The 19,278-nt window shown below is 34.0% G+C and overlaps 2 protein-coding genes across 4 annotated transcripts in view; one reads left to right on the top strand and one right to left on the bottom strand.

Annotated features, from left to right (window-relative positions):
* Positions 1–1,246: 1,246 nt before the first annotated feature.
* LOC148306870 (uncharacterized) lies at positions 1,247–3,818 on the top strand. The gene has a single exon (XM_088264270.1). The coding sequence runs from the start codon at positions 1,376–1,378 to the stop codon at positions 3,419–3,421; it is 2,046 nt and encodes a 681-aa protein (XP_088120396.1). The 5' UTR covers positions 1,247–1,375; the 3' UTR covers positions 3,422–3,818.
* Positions 3,819–10,479: 6,661 nt separating this feature from the next.
* nahoda (DOMON-like domain-containing protein nahoda) overlaps positions 10,480–19,278 on the bottom strand; it is a 120,215-nt gene continuing 111,416 nt past the window's right edge. For 2 of the 3 annotated variants that reach the window (XM_088264272.1, XM_088264274.1), the window contains 9 exons: positions 18,612–18,850; positions 17,704–17,892; positions 17,458–17,605; positions 16,708–16,921; positions 15,435–15,682; positions 13,755–13,930; positions 12,969–13,084; positions 12,686–12,838; positions 10,480–12,152 (listed from right to left, as the gene is read on the bottom strand). In XM_088264272.1, coding sequence (XP_088120398.1) covers positions 11,951–12,152; positions 12,686–12,838; positions 12,969–13,084; positions 13,755–13,930; positions 15,435–15,682; positions 16,708–16,921; positions 17,458–17,605; positions 17,704–17,892; positions 18,612–18,850 — 1,685 coding nt within the window. In that variant the 3' untranslated portion in view covers positions 10,480–11,950. The remainder of the gene's footprint in view (positions 12,153–12,685; positions 12,839–12,968; positions 13,085–13,754; positions 13,931–15,434; positions 15,683–16,707; positions 16,922–17,457; positions 17,606–17,703; positions 17,893–18,611; positions 18,851–19,278) is intronic. The other variant, XM_088264273.1, reaches the window with a different exon arrangement.

Raw genomic sequence — 19,278 nt, 5'->3', positions numbered from 1 at the left:
CCGACATCTTGTTACGCTTGGGAATCTTTTGTTCATTTACCTAATACGGAAACGACGCTTAGCGCTGGTCTATTCCGCTTGAAAATCTTCGCCACCTATCGATTAGGCCACCATTGAGCGATTGTAAATTTTGGAAATTACGCATAAAATTCGGAATAAAACCAAAAAAAGAAACTGGATAACAAAAAAAGCACAGTGCAAAATAGAAAACTGGGCAACCATAGACTCGAATGCTCCGAAACATTCAGTCCAAATTTGAGATGTGCATATCCCATTATCGGTATCGATTTTAGATAATATCGATAAGTAATCTGACTGTGTGAATCATTTTACATATTTTTTTAAAATAATAATAATGATAAAAACTACGACGACAAAAGTTTATGTTTCACGATACCAAACCCATTTTATAAAGGCATTTAAACTATGAATGCAATAAAATGACATGTTCGCGTGTAACAAATTTTGTGATGCACGAGTTATTGACATTGGCTGAAGCAAAAAAGACCTGTCCACATATTATTTAATAATTTGACTGAGTAGGGATAGCATACAAATAATGTATTATATGATAAATTTCGTTTAAAAATAAAAAAGACATTTGAGTATTGGGTAGTCATTTAACAAGGAAACCCTAATACGATGCGTAATATTATATTTTTTTTAATATGTCTCCCATAATTATGTATAGTATTTAAATATATGTGTCCGCTTCCGTAATGTAATCGTTAGCACGCTCGGTTACTGTCATCGAGGTCCCGGGTTCGATTTCCAGGAGGGGGTCAAATAAACATTTGTGATATTTTCACTCTAATATGTATTCAATATTACCCTGGACTGGTATCTAAAGCGGAAGGCTGATCACCTTTCCTTCATGGACTGTTAACGATCAAGATAACACTGCGTTTATATGATGCAGTGCCCTAGGCACCATTTGAGTGCGGATAAGGGTTTGAAGAAGGAATATATATACATAGAATGGCACAGTAATGCTATAACACTAATAATAGTCAGCATCATGACAAGATAGTTTTAAATAAAAAATACTACAGTTATATTCACAAGAAGTAATGTAGCCATCAAAACGTCTTGCCCTGTAATACCCATATATGTAGAAAAAATATGTGATGTGCATAAACATTATAGCTACATGTGGATAATATCGATATTTTATTCTTCCATAAATGAAGTCGATTTGACATCACTATAAGTATTTACGTTTGTCTATGGGTTGTTTCATGACAGTTTGACGCGAAATTTGACGTTTGGCTCGATGCGCTGACCTACTCCTACTATATAATCTTCGGCGCTTACGTTTTCCGAGGAAAAGTCGATCGATTTTTTTTATCATTTTTCCGATATCAGTTGTAAAAACATGGATCATACATGTTTTTCTGTCAAAATAAATAAGCCAAAAACGGCAGAAGTCGAGAAAGCATACAATCTCTGTGTTACATGTTTAGAAGAAGGCCGTTTTAAGTTAATATTTCACACGTATTATCATAATGAAATGGCCGAAGTTTATGCACAAATGCTCTCTTACTGTTTTTCCTATCAAGCAGTCTGCGGCGAGAATCAGTCCGAGAAGCCGTATTCGATTTGTGATCTTTGTATCTCTAAATTGCGATCGGCTACCGAGTTCAGAAAGCAGATTCAAAAAGCGCAGAGAAATTTCAAAAACCTCTTCAATCAATGCGCTTTACTTTATAATCCCGACGATAGGAAACCGGAGTGTGCCTCCGAATCGGGTGAACAGAATATTTTGAAATGTGAAGATGATGACATCAGTAATTGGGATGTATCGACTATAGGCATATCTCCTAAATCAAATAATTCTGTATCTGAGAGTACATCAAATCAAAATCAAGCTTGTTCCACTTGTGGCAAATACTTTCCATCGGTGAACGAGTTAAAGAAACATAAACGAATCCACGAAGGAGCGTTTCATCAAAACCAATTTGATGAAATCGATGAGAAGAAAAACAACAGTGGGGATTCCGATTTCAAATGGGAAGATTCCAACGAAACTTGGGGAAAAAGACTCAAAGTAAAAACAAAGAGAAAATCTAGAACTAAAGTAATTACAAGGAAAAGTGTCAAAAGAAAAAAGCAACAAAATGTTGACAAGCAAATTAAACTGGAAGAAATCTTTGAATCATCCGACTCTGAAACCCTCATTAGTATAAAACAAAAATCCATATCTCGAGCCGACAACGCCACTGTTGAAGAAGCTTCGCAAATCAACAATGGGAATGAAGAAAGCGACTGCTCAGATTTTATATGGAAAGAAAACAACGAATTGTTAAATTCTGAATCCAAAAACTCTCTCAAATCTCACTCGAAAAAAAGACAATTTGAATCCCAGGGCGGCCTCTATGCGTGTGAACAATGCTCTTACGTAACTCTAAAGTACTCCTACCTCAGCATGCATCTCAAATCTCACCTCAAAGAAAAGCCTATCCTCTGCGAACTATGCGGGTTTTTGTGTCGAACGGCTTATAAGTTACGCATACATAAAATGAAGCACTCGGAAGATAAACCGTACGCGTGTGACCAGTGCACGTTCACTTCCAGGAGGCGCCAGGACTTGCGAAGCCACATGAAAATCCACACCAACGTGAGACCGTACACGTGCGAAAAGTGCGGATCTAGTTTTCGGCGCTCCGCACATTTGAGAAAGCATAAAACGATGCACGAACGGAACGGGAGGAACTATAAAGGAGTCAGAAGACAGAATATCAAGAACCAGTCGAAAACCTCCATCGAGAAGTACATATGCAATATTTGCGATAAAGCCTTCGACGAGATAATCGATTTCCGAGTACACAAAGTTACCGAACACGATGCCGAAATTGTTAAAAACACGGCGGCGTCTAAAGTTGAAATATCGGAAATGAGCCATTTTTGTAATACGTGCCAAAAAGCATTCAAAACATCCGGACATTTAAAAAGGCATCAAGTTGCTCATTCTGAAGACAGACCCTTTGCTTGCACGCAATGCGCCGCAAGGTTCAAAGTCAAGGGCTCGTTGACGGCTCACAGCCTATCGCATTCTACGGAGAAACCGTTCACCTGCAAATTGTGTCCATTTGCGAGCGCGAGACTTTGCGAGCTTCGAGACCACTTCCGAACTCACTCGGACTCTAGACCGTTCACCTGTCCGTTTTGCCCGCAGAAGTTTAGACAGAACAACCACTTGAAGCAACATCTCCCCGTTCACTCTGAAGAAAAACCGTACGTCTGTAATCTGTGCGGGTTACGATACAAGCGCACTTTGGATCTGAAACTCCACATGCTGGTACATAACTCCGCAAGATTGTCTTGTTCGTCCTGTGAATACACTTGTGTACAAAAGCGACAGCTGAGAAAACATTTATTGAAGCACACGGAAGGTAAAACGAGTGATGAAGTCATGAAATGAAAAGAATGAAGCGATCAAAGTATTCTTCACCTTCTTGTTTCCATGTGTGCTCCCTTGGTGGAGCATATAGCCCACACGAGATGTCTTTAAGTCACTCTGCCACGCGCCATCTCCTTGGCTCGATCCCGAAGTTCCACTGAGTATAGTCAGCGGCCTTCCGGGGCGACGGAATCCTCGGGGTTGGAAGAAGAGACATGAAGGGTTAATGCTCTCAGGTGGCATTCTAAGGACATATCCCATGTACATCTCCTCTTCAGGACTTCCAGTATGAGGATACATATCTGTTATGTATTTATAATAAAAACCTACGGTGTATTTACACCGATCATGTGATGGTGTGGAGAATGAGCAATACTCAAAAAAAAAATATTTATTATACTCCCTATACATTAATAGACTTCCGATTATCTATTCCTACCCCTGTGGAGGAATGGTATGATAGTTATTTTAAAATCTGAGAAGGGTTGTGCAATCTCACTTAAAAATTATAAAAAATTCAATGTTTTTTAGGTGTAGTTTTTTTTAACATTTGGTCATTGAATAGCATCAAAAGAATATTTATATTATATTTATTTTACACGTTGACTGCCATGTCTGCCACTGGTGGCCGACATAAGACATTCCAATTCTGCCTTGGTGGCTTACACCAGTGATCCCCATCCTTTTAAAGGCCGCGGACCGGTCAACGTTAAGTGGTCTCAACGCTGACAATGTCGAGTTGAACATATCAAAATCCCCATATACATCGTTAAGGTGGAGACTGACCGGAGCATTTCGTCGTAACATAACGTCGTAACATCGCTCGCGGCGAACACCACCGAGCATCCGAAACTAAGGATGGAGCGCTCAGCTCGCTGTACTGACGGAATGCTCGCATCGTAACGTGTTACGTGATGACGAAATCCTCCGGTTAGTCTCCACCTTTAACCAATTTTTACTTATGATTTTTGATTTAATAAGGCGTGTTTCTTACTTCGGAGGTATTGCATCAACGGTAACCTGGTAAAGGGGTTCTTAACTGAGTAATTTTTATTTGTCGATCTTCTTGGTGTAGGCCTTGTGGCCTGTTTTTAAGAGGGATTAGCCTCTTGCGATGTTGATTTCCAGCTGTCAATCCATCTCTTTGATGGTCTGCCCAGGAGTCGTACCTTGGGGTTGGCCGCAAAATGCGATGTGGAGGAGTCTGGATGATTCCGTTCTCCTCACATGCGCATACCATTTTCTTCTTCGTTATCTTCCCCACCTAACAACGTCTTGGATCTTGCATATTTTTCTTACCCTTCTTCTTCGTCTTATTCCTCATTACTGAGAATTGTGACCCTAGTGGAAGCAATGACTCTTCTCCAGTTATCCCTTGACTGCGCTGTGCATAGCGCTCGGACCACCGTGGTGCCTGCTGCTGCCTTAACTTGATTGGTCTATTGTGTGGGGGATGTTTTTCTTATCCTGGTGTTCCCTATTCTATCTCGTAGACTTACCAGATATGCTCCTTATTATACCAGATATACTTTTTTATATTTTATTGGGTATGTTCAATTTTTTTAACGTTATTTTGATTTTCAAGGAGATTTTTGGGCGCTCCGGTACCATTTGTGGACCACTGGCTTACACTTACCTTCTTAACTAAATATTTTTAGCTTTCAGACTTTTCGACTCTATCCGCGCTCTAACCAACAAGGTGATTGACACAGCGCCATCTTTTGAATTTTCCCAATAGCGCTGTGTCAGTTACCCGTGTCAGACACATCGTAGTCGTGCAGGAGAAAGTGACCAACTACCAAAACGTAAAATGTTCAGGAGGGCCATTTAAGTAACTTTTGCTTGGCAAAAAAATAAACATCAATGCAGTTAGTCATTTTTACCAAGTCAATATACTATACCTTCAAGTTTAAAATCCTTTTGGATTTTTTCAGGGCAATATTAAGCTAGTAAGATATCAAATAGTCAATAATCACGTTTTTGTAAAACAATGCACTTGGTCACTTTCTCCTGTATAACAATGACATGTAAAAACATGGTAATTTGCCATAAAATTATATCAAAATATATCTATTTTGTGAAAATATATCTATCGGCAGTCGATCAGTGTTAAGGATAGAGACAGCATCATTACAAAGTTCTATAAAATATTGAAAATATGTAGGAGATATAATTAAAATATAATTTTGGTTTAAAATCACTATCAATATTTTATTATAACTTAATTATAATGTCTACCGGTGAGCTTTGAAACCGGTAGACATTATAATTAAGTTATAATAAAATACTGATAGTGATTTAAAGCAGTTACATTTCAATTATGGAAAATCACAAAGTTAGTGCTTCAAATATAAGTTATATGTACGAGATAGCCTCATATATTTATTTATTAAAATTTTCATCTGAATACTGTTATTAATTGGTTGTCGTTATCGTAACTTAGTGATCCCTGTTTTTAGTCGTTAAATATACTATTTGTACATATTAATTTATTCATACATTGTAGAGATTTTTCGGTACAATTTAATGCTCAAATTTTTACTTAGGTAAACAAACTTTTATAATTGTATTTTAGGTAGAACTGAATTTTGAAATAATTTGTTCATAAATAAATTACTTTTAAATTATAAAAATATGTTTTTAAACTTTGTTTTCTGACCCCTCCATTATTTTATCGAATCTATGAAATATGTGTTTTTGTAGAAAGAATTGTGACAGAATGCATTCAATTTTGTAAGAACAAATCAGTTTATGTGCATGCAAGGAGTCACGTACATTATTTCATTTACAATACCCCCAAGAAGAGAATTAGTCTCCATTTTGTTTTTTTTTATATTAAGATTAAGAAATTATAAATAATTTATCATTAATTTAATAAAAAGAAAGTAATACTTCTGTACTAATAAGATATTTTGTTTAATTTAACTCTAGATGGGAGGATAGCTCTGCCAAAACTATTAGCGGTAAATTAAAACAATAATAAAACAGTATTATTTTACTGAATCAATTTATTACTAAATATTTAAAGTAATTTTGGGTTTCAGTTGGGAATAAATTAAAAGACACGTTATTTACTGACCTATTTATTTTTGAATAATTATAAACATTTATTTGTATGTATTTACAAATATTTTTAAGCTAAAATGTCTACAGAAACAAGATTAACTATACAAATAAAATAAAGTACCTAATGATACCTTTTACATATTAAAAAAAATATACAAATTTTCCAAGTATATTTAGTGTGTTGGGTATTTTTTTAAATAAAAAATTGTAAATAACACAAAAAAGGTTGAAAAATAATTAAATCAATCTTGTAACTCTGAATTTTTATATTGTTTTACAACATATAGTTGTGATCTGTTTTGAATGTATGAATTTTATACAAATACTATATTAAATGACAAAACAATTGTTTTAAAATTATTAATTAAAATACAACTATGAAAACTAAATGTTCTTGATATACATCATGTAAAGTAAAATATACTATTGAAATGTTTAGAAGATTTTTGACATCAAAATTTCATGGAAAATTTTGTAGGTTATATTTGATTATTAGAACTTTCAACTGAACACAAATACATAATTCCTTTGAGGTAGACATAAAACATAAAATAAGAAGTTATGGTAAGTAATATAATATGTACCTATATATTTGGCTAGTCAATAAATGTATATAAACACAAATTACATTACAGCAATATATTTATTTTTATTGCCTTTGCAATATATTGACTTGAAAATTAAAACAAAGGCAATTTGCCAATTATAGATAAGGTCAATAATATATTCTGAAATATCCAACTTAAATTAACAAACACAGGCAATACCCTTTTGACACAAATAATTTAATACAAAATATCATATTATTTAGTTGTATATAGAATAAAGTCTGTATTCAAGTAATACATATTTCAACAACCTACATTTAAAAATGGACGGAATCGGAATGTTTAACTTTCAATTTAAATCAAATTAACTACTTATCCGAATCATAGTTGCTGTAATCAAAACTCTTATCTACTAAAATCAAAACAAATTTATCAACTAATTGAATCTATAAACTAAACTTTGAAATAATTGTTCAGAGTTTGTGTGGAGCGTAAAATTTAAAGATCTGATTTCCCATTAAATTATTTTAACCGAAACTTAAATTTCCTTTCACTTTCAACTATAATTTTAACACGTTGTCAGCGGGACACGGCATTTGCCCTTTTTCGCGGACTGTCGGTCAACTGCGGGACACGGCAAATGCCGTTTTTGTCGACTGTCGGTTATCGGCGGGAAACGGCAATATACGGGTTTGTTTTCAGCGTGAAATAAAACGCGTTGAAGGGTAATCTGCCACTGTTTTGTTTACTGTTTGGTATGTTATTATTTGAATATATTAGCATTGTATAGGGAATGATACCTCGGAGGGGAAGACTATTTTTTATAGTTTACAATGCTTCTAAAATTGTGGAATACGGAATACTTAATTAAAAATTATGATTATAATTTATTTTTGATGATCAAATGTCATTTATGATTTCTTTGAAAATTTCAATCGAAAATATTATTTGGTTTAGAAATTGTGTCAATTTTAAGAAAACGATATATTTTTGCGCTAATCGCGAAAAACACCCGCTATAGGCTAGAGTCTGTTGTTCAAAGCGCCCGACTACAATGTGTTAATAACTCATGAAGTGATTTTGTAGTATGGATTCTTTATTTTTTTTACAATATGTTATAAATAAAATCACGAGTCATATTTTATTTTGAGAAAAATTATATTTTGTAGAGATACATTTAAATTGCAGCAACGATGATGCACTTATTTTACATTTAATGTTTATTAATCAATTCGAGTTGGCATAATTGCTTAAATATTTGTTCTCATTTTGTTCTAGATATATATTAACAATAATAAATATTTTATGCACCATATTCTAGGATTCAGAACATTTTATTTTTGTTGAATTTCTATACAATTCAATTGACTTTGAAAAATGCCACGTCGAATAAATTAATGATGTAAATCTTTATTCATATATATTCTTAATAGAAATTAAATATCACTTAAAGATTTCCTTTTGATACTTCGGTATTAAATTATAACATATGGTTGGTTTTAAAATCATTTTGGTCATGCAATATTGGATTCAGTTAGTTCAAGATAAATCATTAGAACCATGTAGCGGTATAGTAATATAAAACCGTTTGGAATTTCAAAATCACATGACTAAATTAATGTGTTCTTATTCAGAATTGTCTTAAACATAATAGCATCGATAATGTAAAACCCAACTGATTTTAAAGTTAAAGTACTTAAATTTAAAGATATTTTGAATTCTAGGACAGAAGGCGTTAACTATTAATGCAGCAATATCTGCAGTTACATTCCATATCTGCTGCTGTGAGCCAAAATGGCTACTTCTCAGAAGATACATTTGAAATGCTACAACTTTGTTAGGTAGTCCAGACGTTAAAATATTACCAAGACTTGTAATACTGTTATATTGATCTAATTGGTAAATATTCCCCGATATATTGTGGATATATACTGGCAAAAAACGTTAACTCTAAAATCCCTGTTTTTTAAAGCCTGAATAAAATACCCGCTATTAAACTTAAAGTTGCATTTACTTTCAAAATCACATAAATATGACATTTCAAACTACTTAGTGTATTTTGTCAGTTTATAGAGTGTTGAAAACTTTATAATATGCATCATTCAGTCAAAATTGCATATTTTCAATTAATTATGTCAAATATGGACGATAATGTTATTTTTTATTTTCTACCGATTAGAGCCCTTGGATAAAATTTCTTAATGTTTTAACATAACGTGGTTTGCAAGTGGACTACTCTATCATACTTCGGGTTTTACACTCACAAAGCAAAATAATAATAATTATAACTAATTTTAATAAAATAGAAAATAGCACGCTTTATAACCTAAGCATTAATCACACTAAAACTAAAATAATTGTGACAATCATGACGTTCGCACGCAGCTTGCAATAAATACTTTAATTAATCAACAATATTATTTTTAAATTAAATTAAATGTGGCAACTATTTAGTAAATGCTAGAACGGAAAATATTATATACAATTATTAAATGTAGCAATTATATTAAGTATGAGTATTTATTAAAAATGGTAAATTCACTCAACAACTATTTGTGACAAGGCGTTTTTTGTTGTTGCTAATATGCTTAACCTAACCTACACAATATCAACGATGGAAAAGCAAAGTAGTGCAAGTGACATCTTGTTCTAGTATTAATTTTGATCATATTTGTATTTCCAGTCAAATGCACTATTCGTTGTATGAACTTAACGAGAAATCGAATGCTAATTTTGAGTATGTGTTTATTTATTTTTTATTACATATTTGTTTATTATTGCGCCTTTTAGGCTATTTCATCGCTAATGTCGATGTAAATGCCTTAAGAAGGCGAAACAACTGTCAATAAACAAAATGAGTATTTGATTTCCACCAAGTTCTATGATTGAATAAGGAATTCACAAAATAAACACCAGCTTGAGCTGGTGCTATATTTATTGGTAAATAAATGATTTATATCTCTTCCAATATTATATTTTTGGCTATAAATCATTTCACATTTTTAAGTATAAAGTTATTTTTAATGGTGAACAATTAGTTTGTGACTTAATTTCATGTATGTGGTCATACTTGTATAAACATATTTGCATAAACAGACATAACTCTTTACTTTAACGTGACTTTGGGAGATTTCAAAAAGAAAAAAATAATATATCGTATAACAAAAAAAAACTTTATATATCTATCTCTAGTAGTGGTAAGCGCATTTCACTACCACACTAGAGGTTCCAGGTTCGGTTCCCAGGGAGTCAAAATAAATATGCATTAATTTTTCACTCCAATACTTATTTGATACCACCCTTGTCTGGTACCTGAAGCACAGATCTAATCACCTAGACTTTGTGTAATTAACGTTCAAGATAACACCGAGGCGCTACGGTGCAGTGCCCTTTGTATCATTGGGTGCGAAAAGCATTTAAAAAAAGAAGAATCACATTGCAGTAAGGGTCTGTGTAAAATAAATATTTTTCTTTTATTATTTTCTAAAAGGGTCGTCTACAAAAAGCAGTTTTTTTCCTGTGATCACATATTCTAAACCCAATCTAAAACATATCACCAACAACAAAGAAATTAAAATATTTGATTATTTACAAACACAAAATAATCTAATAAGTTTACTGATTTGATCAAAGGTATTGCTAATAAATTTAATTTATATTAAATACAACTTAACGCAGTTTAAATACGCATTCAAGATTTCTGCGTAAAAAGATTGCACCGACATCAAGTAATTAAAAAAATTAGATTAGCCTAGAAATAATAAGTACACAATTTAATTTTTAAAAAGATTCGTTGTAAATTTCCATAAATATCGTTTTGTCTTTGATTTGATTTGACAGGTGCTTTGCGCCATAGACAAAACGCGAAATTTTTGTAAATTTACAAAAATTTCGTCAATGAAACATCTCAAATGTCAATCACTTCAATAACCTCTATGACAATCAAAAAACATTCACGGAGACATCTACAATTTCATTGGTCAACCAAAACCCATGGGCACATGAGAAAAAAGTTTTCTCAAAAATCACAATACAATGAAGCTCATTAAATCAAACAACAATTCAAATTTTACCATATTTTGAAATTCTGGTCAATTTTTCATTTTCAATAAAAAAAATACTTTTACAATTAAGAGTAATTTTTTATGTTAAATTTTGATGCATTCTATTTTGAATGAACTAGTTTTTACCGTATTATGAGCCCACCATATCTCAAATAGATACTCTTTTCTTGATAAAATTTATTCTAAATATCTCCATTCTACCTCGGAGAACAACAATGTATATAAACTTTTCAAAAAAATAATTCCACTATGACCACTCACTAATGTTTATAACCGTCATTTTTCAAAACATCCAGCGAAAAACTTATTCTTGAAAAATTCTTTAACTCAATATGTCCTTCAATTGCACATTATTACTACAAATGTGTTATTTTAAAGCACTTTTACACACAATTAATATGACAATTACCAAAACAAAGAGATAACAACAAAAATCACAAAACATCATTAAAATTTGGCTATCAAGCATTATGTTTTATTATTTTTTTCCCTCATTCACACATAATGGTGCATAGGGCACTGCATCAAACCGATGCGGTGTTAACTTGATCATAAATACTTGGGGCAGATGATCAGTTGTAAGCTTTAGATCCTCATTCAGGATATATGAACCAATATTATAATTTCGGTTTTGCATTCTATTCTTACTGTGCTTTAGTAGCCTCAAGGCAGTTTTCTTCTCCTAACTCTTATCTGCACCGAATGGTGCAAAGAGCACCGCACAGTATCAAAGCAGTTGATCATGAATTATGTGAAGGAAAAGCGATCAGCCTTCAGAGATCTTACATTGGCGCATGCCATCATCTATTTCAATGATCTTTGTCAATTTATGGATATCTCTGTTTGTCTAATTGTTTTGATTTTAAGATTATTTATTTTGGCTGGTTGTTGTAGTCGACGTAGACTCTCACAACTTCCCCCTCGTACTTCCGTTGAGACGGCATGAAATAGAAGTCCGGGTTGACATTCTGGGAGTTGTGCTGATGCTGATGCTGGTGCTGATGTTGCCGCGGTCGTCCTTGTCCCGGCTGTCTAGGCAGGGAGTAGGCCGCCCTTTCGTTGGCTGATGGATAGCTGGAAAAATTGCATAATTTGAGGTCATTTTGCGGGACATATTGCAAGATAGGACAAGGTGGTTCCCTAAAATTTTGGTAGATGGAGACCTTGGGAGAAAAAAAAGGCATCGGAAGAACTCAAAAACATGGTCCAATGACATAGCCGCTGTGGGGCTATGTCATTGGACCATGGTACCATGGTGAAATTGGGTACAAGCAGCAGCAGACCAACAAAATGGAAGGATACGGAGTTGCCTATATCCAGCAGTGAAAGACAGAAGGCTAAAGAAGAAGAAGAAGGTAGTGCAATACTATGTAAGTGTTACGGCGCAATAATTGTAGCACTTGAACTATGACCCCAAGCGCCCGCTAGGGGCAGGGCGGAGGGTACACGGGGAATGTTTATGTTATACCCTTATAAGATTGATGCAGGGGAGACTGCATACTTGTCATTGTACTGTCATAGCGACCTGTTTAATAAACTGATTGCATCTTAATTAGGAGTTATTATTACCGATACCCGAGCCCCGTAATATAAGCATATGTAGTTACTTGTATCCAGCGGGAGCACGTGGCCTCTGCAAAGACCTGGTGTCCTGATAGTGGTGATGAGATTGCTGTGGGGCGGCAGCTCTGCTGTTGCCGTTAGAACCGTTTGCATAGCGCGGGTGTCCATTGGTACCAGCTGGCATTGTACTCGCACGACTGAAACAACACACATATGGTCACAAAGATAAAATTTATCGAAAAGCTTTAACATATGAAATAATAGAGGAATATTTTCAAATTCCTAGTGATGTTAATGATTTGGTAGCTAGTAAATCAATTAATTTACCTGTCTCTTCCTGCGGTGCTTCCGTTGAACTTTTCTTCATTCTCAAAGGACTCAAAAGCATAGTTTGTGTTGGCAACAGAATAATCCTTCCATGCTGCATTTGGTATCAACTGATCCTTTAACAAAGTTAAAAAACCTTATTTATTTATTTATTCAAAATTATAACATTTAATTGGTTAATGTGCCATGTTTGTTATATTATATATACCTGTTGTATATATACACACTACATATTTAAGTACAAATAATCATCATAATGCTATACTTTATGAAATTCTCTATTGCCATCATTTTAGTCATAATTTTTTTTTTAATTTTCTCCACTACATTAGTGTTTTTTTTTTATTTTATACCTTACATGCTGTGAATAGATACAAAAGAAAAGTAATCCAGCTATGTTGAAATATTTATGTATTAATTTTAAATCAAACACAGATTTTTTTGAGTCTACTAAGTTGTATTTTATCAACAAAAACACATAAAAAAATTTAATTGTGCATATGCAATTGTCACAATATTAATTTTTTATGTGTTTTTGTATTTAGTAGATTCAAAAATCTGTATTTGATTTAAAATTAATACATAAATTGAAATGGAGTTCTACAAATTAAACAAATGTGTTGAATCAAATCAATAAATATGTTGAAATATTATGTTTATCTAGCAAACGTAAGTGTTTTTTTCCTTGTTCTGGGAATATTTCTAAATAAAACAAAGCAAAAAAAGGCCTCCAATAAACATATAGTTTTTATAGCTTATAGTTGTCCGATTGTCACTATTCCTCACCTTGTTTACTGGCGGCACCGTCCTAGCGCTCTTGTAAATGGTACACCCAGCCTGAACTATAGAGATGAACACCAACGCGCAAATACAACCCAACACAATGTACAGTTTAGTTTCCGACAAGCCGAAGAATGTTTTAGCGCTGGCATCAGAGTCTTCTACTGGTAGAGATGAAACCACTGCAGAAATAAAATAAAAAACATTTTAACAACAATGTTTTTGAGTTTCAATGAATGTCATTCATTATATGTATCAGAGAAAAGTTGTTTTTACCACTACCAATTTATTATTGAATTTATAATAAAATCACATTTTGAGCAGTAATGTTTGATGCTGTCTGCAACCAAAACAATACATATTGCTCACTCCTTTCAAGAACGTCATAAATCAAAAAACTTGATTTTTTAGGAGAACGTTTTTAAAGTTTACAAATATAACCAAATGTATTAAAAATAAATATCAAGTCACTTTTGAACTTTTTACTGTGCAACAGATCTTTCTAGGTAAAACCTGAAGGTTTTTTCTCCATTTGAAAAATATTAAGTATATTTTAAAAAAGAATTAAACAATACGTTTTCTTCAAAATGCAAAAACAACACTTTCTGCCCTAAAGCGGGTAAATATTACGTTAAAAATATGCCTCTTTTTCTAGGATATAGTACATTTTCTGGGCATTCCGAAAACATGCATTGAAAATTGACGATTTTTGATTTATGATGTTCTTGAAAGGAGTGAACGATATGTAATGCTTACTAATATGCTCATTATTGAACATCCATGTTCCCTAATGTTTTGAAAGTTGTATATACATATGCAGTATTATAGCAAAACTGCAACTGATCATCAAGGGTAAGATCAAGGGTCAAAGAGGTGTTAGAAGAATGCGGATCTCCTGGCTCCATAATGGAGTATGGAACGTCGAGGAGCTGTTTTCCGACTGTCCAAAATAGGGACAGTTTCTCACAAGTGATAGTCAACGTCAGGGGGACCGTTGGGTCGACAACACGTGAAGAAGAAGATAGCAATCACATTCTTCAACAGATGGAACCACTATCTTATATCTCAGGGATTAAATCCAGTGTCTGAGTACAAACAAATAAAAAATATTGTTTTGAAATTGAAAAACAGTCTCTGACTGAATGGTTGTCTAACTATGGATGACATCTTCATACAATGTTAAATTCATTTTAGATGTTAGGTACATTTAACTAACAGGAAAAGATCAAACATATATAAATACTTTTCCTTTAACCGTTTCCACTCTGACAATTTTTTCTCATAACTGATCAGCTACTCTGATAAAAAAAAATGTGACGTTTTTCTACCATTAAAATAAATATTCTGGTTTCCTAATTTCGGGACACTGTCTGGCAATTTGTATGACCATGTTAATTAAGATTAACTGTATTTATGTGAAATATTTTTTGGTAGAATATACTTGGGTGATAGAGAAATCAATGATAAATCATTGATTTCTAAATCATTGAGTTAAAACTTATACCTGCGCCGGGCCAGATATTGTGGCCCACGGAGCTGCCTACTAGAATCATACGGGCTAGAATATCTGGCCTACAGAGTGGTGAGAGTTAAGGAATGTTTAATATAGGGTTAGGTGAGGTTACACCTATCCTAGATTAGGTTAGGTTACATAAAATTTTGGATTAAGTTAATCATTATTCTCACATCCTTGTGGCTCGAACACGAAGAATTCAGGATCCACGTTGAGAGCTCCGACTCTCCCACTGGACAAGGTGTCCTTGAAAGCCCGTTCCCATCGGCTGGTTGAATTCACGAGATTGCTGCTCTCCGCCTTGCTGTCTGCACTTCCTCCCAACGTAGGACTGGAAGACCTTGATGTGGCCGCTGTGTCTATTTCGTTAGACTCGTCAACTTGCAGCAGTAGATTGGCCAGGATTTGATTGCCAACTTGGCTGGAAGGGAATTAAATTGAATTTATTTATTTATTTAAACTTCATGTACAGAAAAGAAATAAGTACATTGGCGGGCTTATTGCTAAAAAGGAATACCATATCTTCCAACCAACCAAAAACAGACAAGTGATATTGATCAAAACGTTTGATACCATATAAAGCTGTTTGCAATCAGAGGGTAGATAGTACTTGAACATAAATTACAAATTGATGACAATAAGGAAGGCAAAGGAAAAAGGGAGTTTAGGGGAGGAGGTAGAGGGAAAAACTAAGGGAAAAGAGGTTTGATGGACAGTTAGGATTCTAATGATAGATAGTCTCAGACATTTCTTAAAAGTTATTAGAGAAGGTGCATTTTGTTTACAAAGAGAGGTAATTCATTTCATAGTCTGGCCGCTTGGACAAAGAAAAAGTTACTGAAGAATGATGTGTTATGGCGAGAAATGGAATGTGTTCTTTCTTGGGACGAACAAAGTGATAGACCATGATCTGAGAGGCATATAAAATTTAATATTTACATAGAAATCTTAACTTCAGTTCAAATATATCATAGCAGCAATTGTATTTTTTCTAGTGGTATATAGACAATGCATCAGTTCAATGCAGCATTATACATACTTTCTTTATATGCACTGTATGTTTCTAAACACATTGTGTATGGGAAATGCTTAAAAAAATCTTTAACATATTGTTGGTAGAGAGCGGGAGACGCTTTTGGTAGTTTTTGGTGAGATGCCAAAAAACATTGTACATTGTGTTTGCAGCTACTTGTGATTAGTATACAACCCTAATTTGTATACGAATTAGGGTCAGGGCGATGAAAAAACAACCTGCCAACAATGTGTTAAACAAAATAAAATAAAATCACATGAAAGCAAGGTTATCAATCGATCTTGACATTATATACAAATAGGCATACAGTCATCCTCCATAATTCACAGAAGTTACATTGAAAGTATGGCAAGATGCAAAAAGCTATTGATCCTACCTATGCTTAAGTTTTAATAAAATGTCAATATCCTTACTCTTCTAATGTTTCCACAGAAAGCTTGTGATATCCAGAATGACGGTCTAGAACTCTGGAGAAGCTCTTGGTGATGGTATTGGTGAGGTCCTCGTACTCTCTGGAACCCTTTTTCGGAGCGTTGAAGTTCTCCGCCAAGTTCACAATCTTCACCTTCATCATGTAGGAAGATAATCCGGGTATATTAGGTTCTGTTGGAACCACATCATCCAGTTCTGAAACCAGAGGATCAAATTAATAATAATAATAGCTCCCAACTCGCGCCCGAGTATATGTCTTCAGCAGCAGGCTATCTATGAGTGCATGTAACTGAACATGCCAGTTTGGGACCAAATAATTCTAGCACACACTCTGTGTCCTCATCACTTCTGTTGTGTCGGTAACCGCACGCAGAGACCTCATAAACACCGCTCTGTCTCTAAACCGCGACTCCCAGTCACTATCAATCCCTGCCAACCTCAACGTTTTTCATCTTTCAAATAATCTGCGGTCATCTTTCAACCAGATATACGACCTCATTGTTTTATAAGATGCGCATAGAATTATCAATAAAAGTTTGCACTAGGCATCGCAAAGTCACTTAAAGTGACAATCCGAAGGAATACACTACCTCACCAATGTGATTACTGGCAAATGACACTGTCTGTAGATAAAAATAAAGATATCCTCCACCTTTTGACGAAGATCACTTCAACAATGCATTAATTCAGATACCTTTTGAACAGATGGTATAAACATGTATTATTCATACCTGGACCACAAGACTTGATGCAAACTCTTCGGGAAGATATAGCCGGGACAATAGCGTGCTTCCTGGTCTTCTTACTGACTGCATCGTAACCGCCTCCCTTCACGGGGAACATCAGGTACAGACACTTGTCATCAGTGAACGATAAATCCTGAAAGGAAATCACATTACACCAATTTTGAAATACGTAATTAAAAATTAAGAAAATGAGTGCTTCTAGCTTCCAGTAACTAATACTATATTTATTACCTCAGCATCATTTGTGGCCCGTTTCCTTGTGAAAGAGAGGGTGGTAATTCCATCTTCAGTCTTTCCTGTAAAGTCATCAATATCCTGATTGTCATCCAATCTGGGGGCGCTGTAGCCATTAATCCAAGTGTCCATCAGGAATGGACGGCCTGTCTTTTCTATCCAACCAATCACTACATCGGTTTGGGACTGAAATAAATAGAAGAAAGCAATATATCTATTTTTTTCTGTTAAAACTGTCATACTATTGTCATTTGTAGAAATAATCCTGAAGAAAAATTTACTTCTGTGAAGTTTTGTTATAAAATTGAGTTGTTGATTTTAGTGGCTGCCATAATCAAACAAAACATATTTGCATCTTGCTTGTGCGGCATATGCGGCATACGATATTAATTGATCACTAGTGTTTGCGAGTGAGAGAGATAAACGGTAAAAACGTTAGTTTTGAGTAATTATATATTATAGTGAATCTTCTTCAAACCTCAAATAAAAAATTAATGAGGTAAATGATTTAAAAAATAGATTACAGAAAAATCAATAGTTCTCAAAACAATAAATTTTTAAAGCAATAAATAAAAGACATTCTCAATATTATTAATATTTAAAGCATTTACTTTGTGGTTAGTCATTTTTACTTATTAATTTTTTTTTAAATGTTAGTAAGATTAGTATATAACCACTCACTGAGTGGTTATATACTAATATTGCTAACATTTTTGTAAAAAATAAATAAGTTAACATGAAAGATGGCATAATTAACATAACACATTGATAAGAGTTAAATTGAAACAATGAAGTTCAAAATTAAATTTCTGAGATGAAATTATCCAACATAATATAGCTTCCAATTATATTTTCTCAAATTGACATGATAAAATTAAAATACCGATTATGTGTTTACTATTTACCATTTTCTGGTCATCGCTGAATCCGATTCCAGTCCACTTCTGATTGGTGTCCTTGGTGTGGATGGTAAACCTGACCCTGTCCTTCCCTCTCTTGGCTCCCAAGTACTCCCACGTGGCGGCATACTCGCAGTCCTTCTTGGCGACGGAGCACGAATGCGGCAGCTTCCATTCTCCACCGCATCGGCCATCCGACAGCTGAGCTATTTCCCCAGAAGACGCGGTGTCTTTCGATGGCTCATCTAAAATAGATTAAAAATCAAAACTTCTGCAAGGATTGCCACTTAAAACTTGAAGGGACTCTTAAGCTTTATACATTAAATGTATTAAGAGTCTACTAAGTTGTATTTTATTCTTGAAAAAAACACATAAAAATATATTTTGTGACAGTTGTTTTGCCTAGTTATAGCTTTCTCAAACGAATGTGAACATTAAATGGACGGATGGTCCTTATGTAGCTATACAATTCTAGGTACTTAGGTAATAGTTTTAACATGTGCAGTAATAATTCACGGGTGACAACAATAGTTAATGGGTCATGTACTTTTAAGACTATCTTTATTCACTGTTGGCACAGTCTGTGTCATTTCTGATAATGCATATCATGCATTTGGCACACAGTTTGTGACAGCACAGTATCCAAGATTCAATCCTCGATTTTTCCAGACCA

Source organism: Brachycentrus maculatus, unplaced genomic scaffold (genome assembly GCF_059751285.1).
Source record: "Brachycentrus maculatus isolate JH-2025_06_01 unplaced genomic scaffold, ASM5975128v1 h1tg000222l, whole genome shotgun sequence".
Lineage (NCBI taxonomy): Eukaryota > Metazoa > Arthropoda > Insecta > Trichoptera > Brachycentridae > Brachycentrus > Brachycentrus maculatus.
The sequence above is the reverse complement of the archived record's forward strand: the minus strand, read 5'-3'. Positions and strand labels throughout refer to the sequence as shown.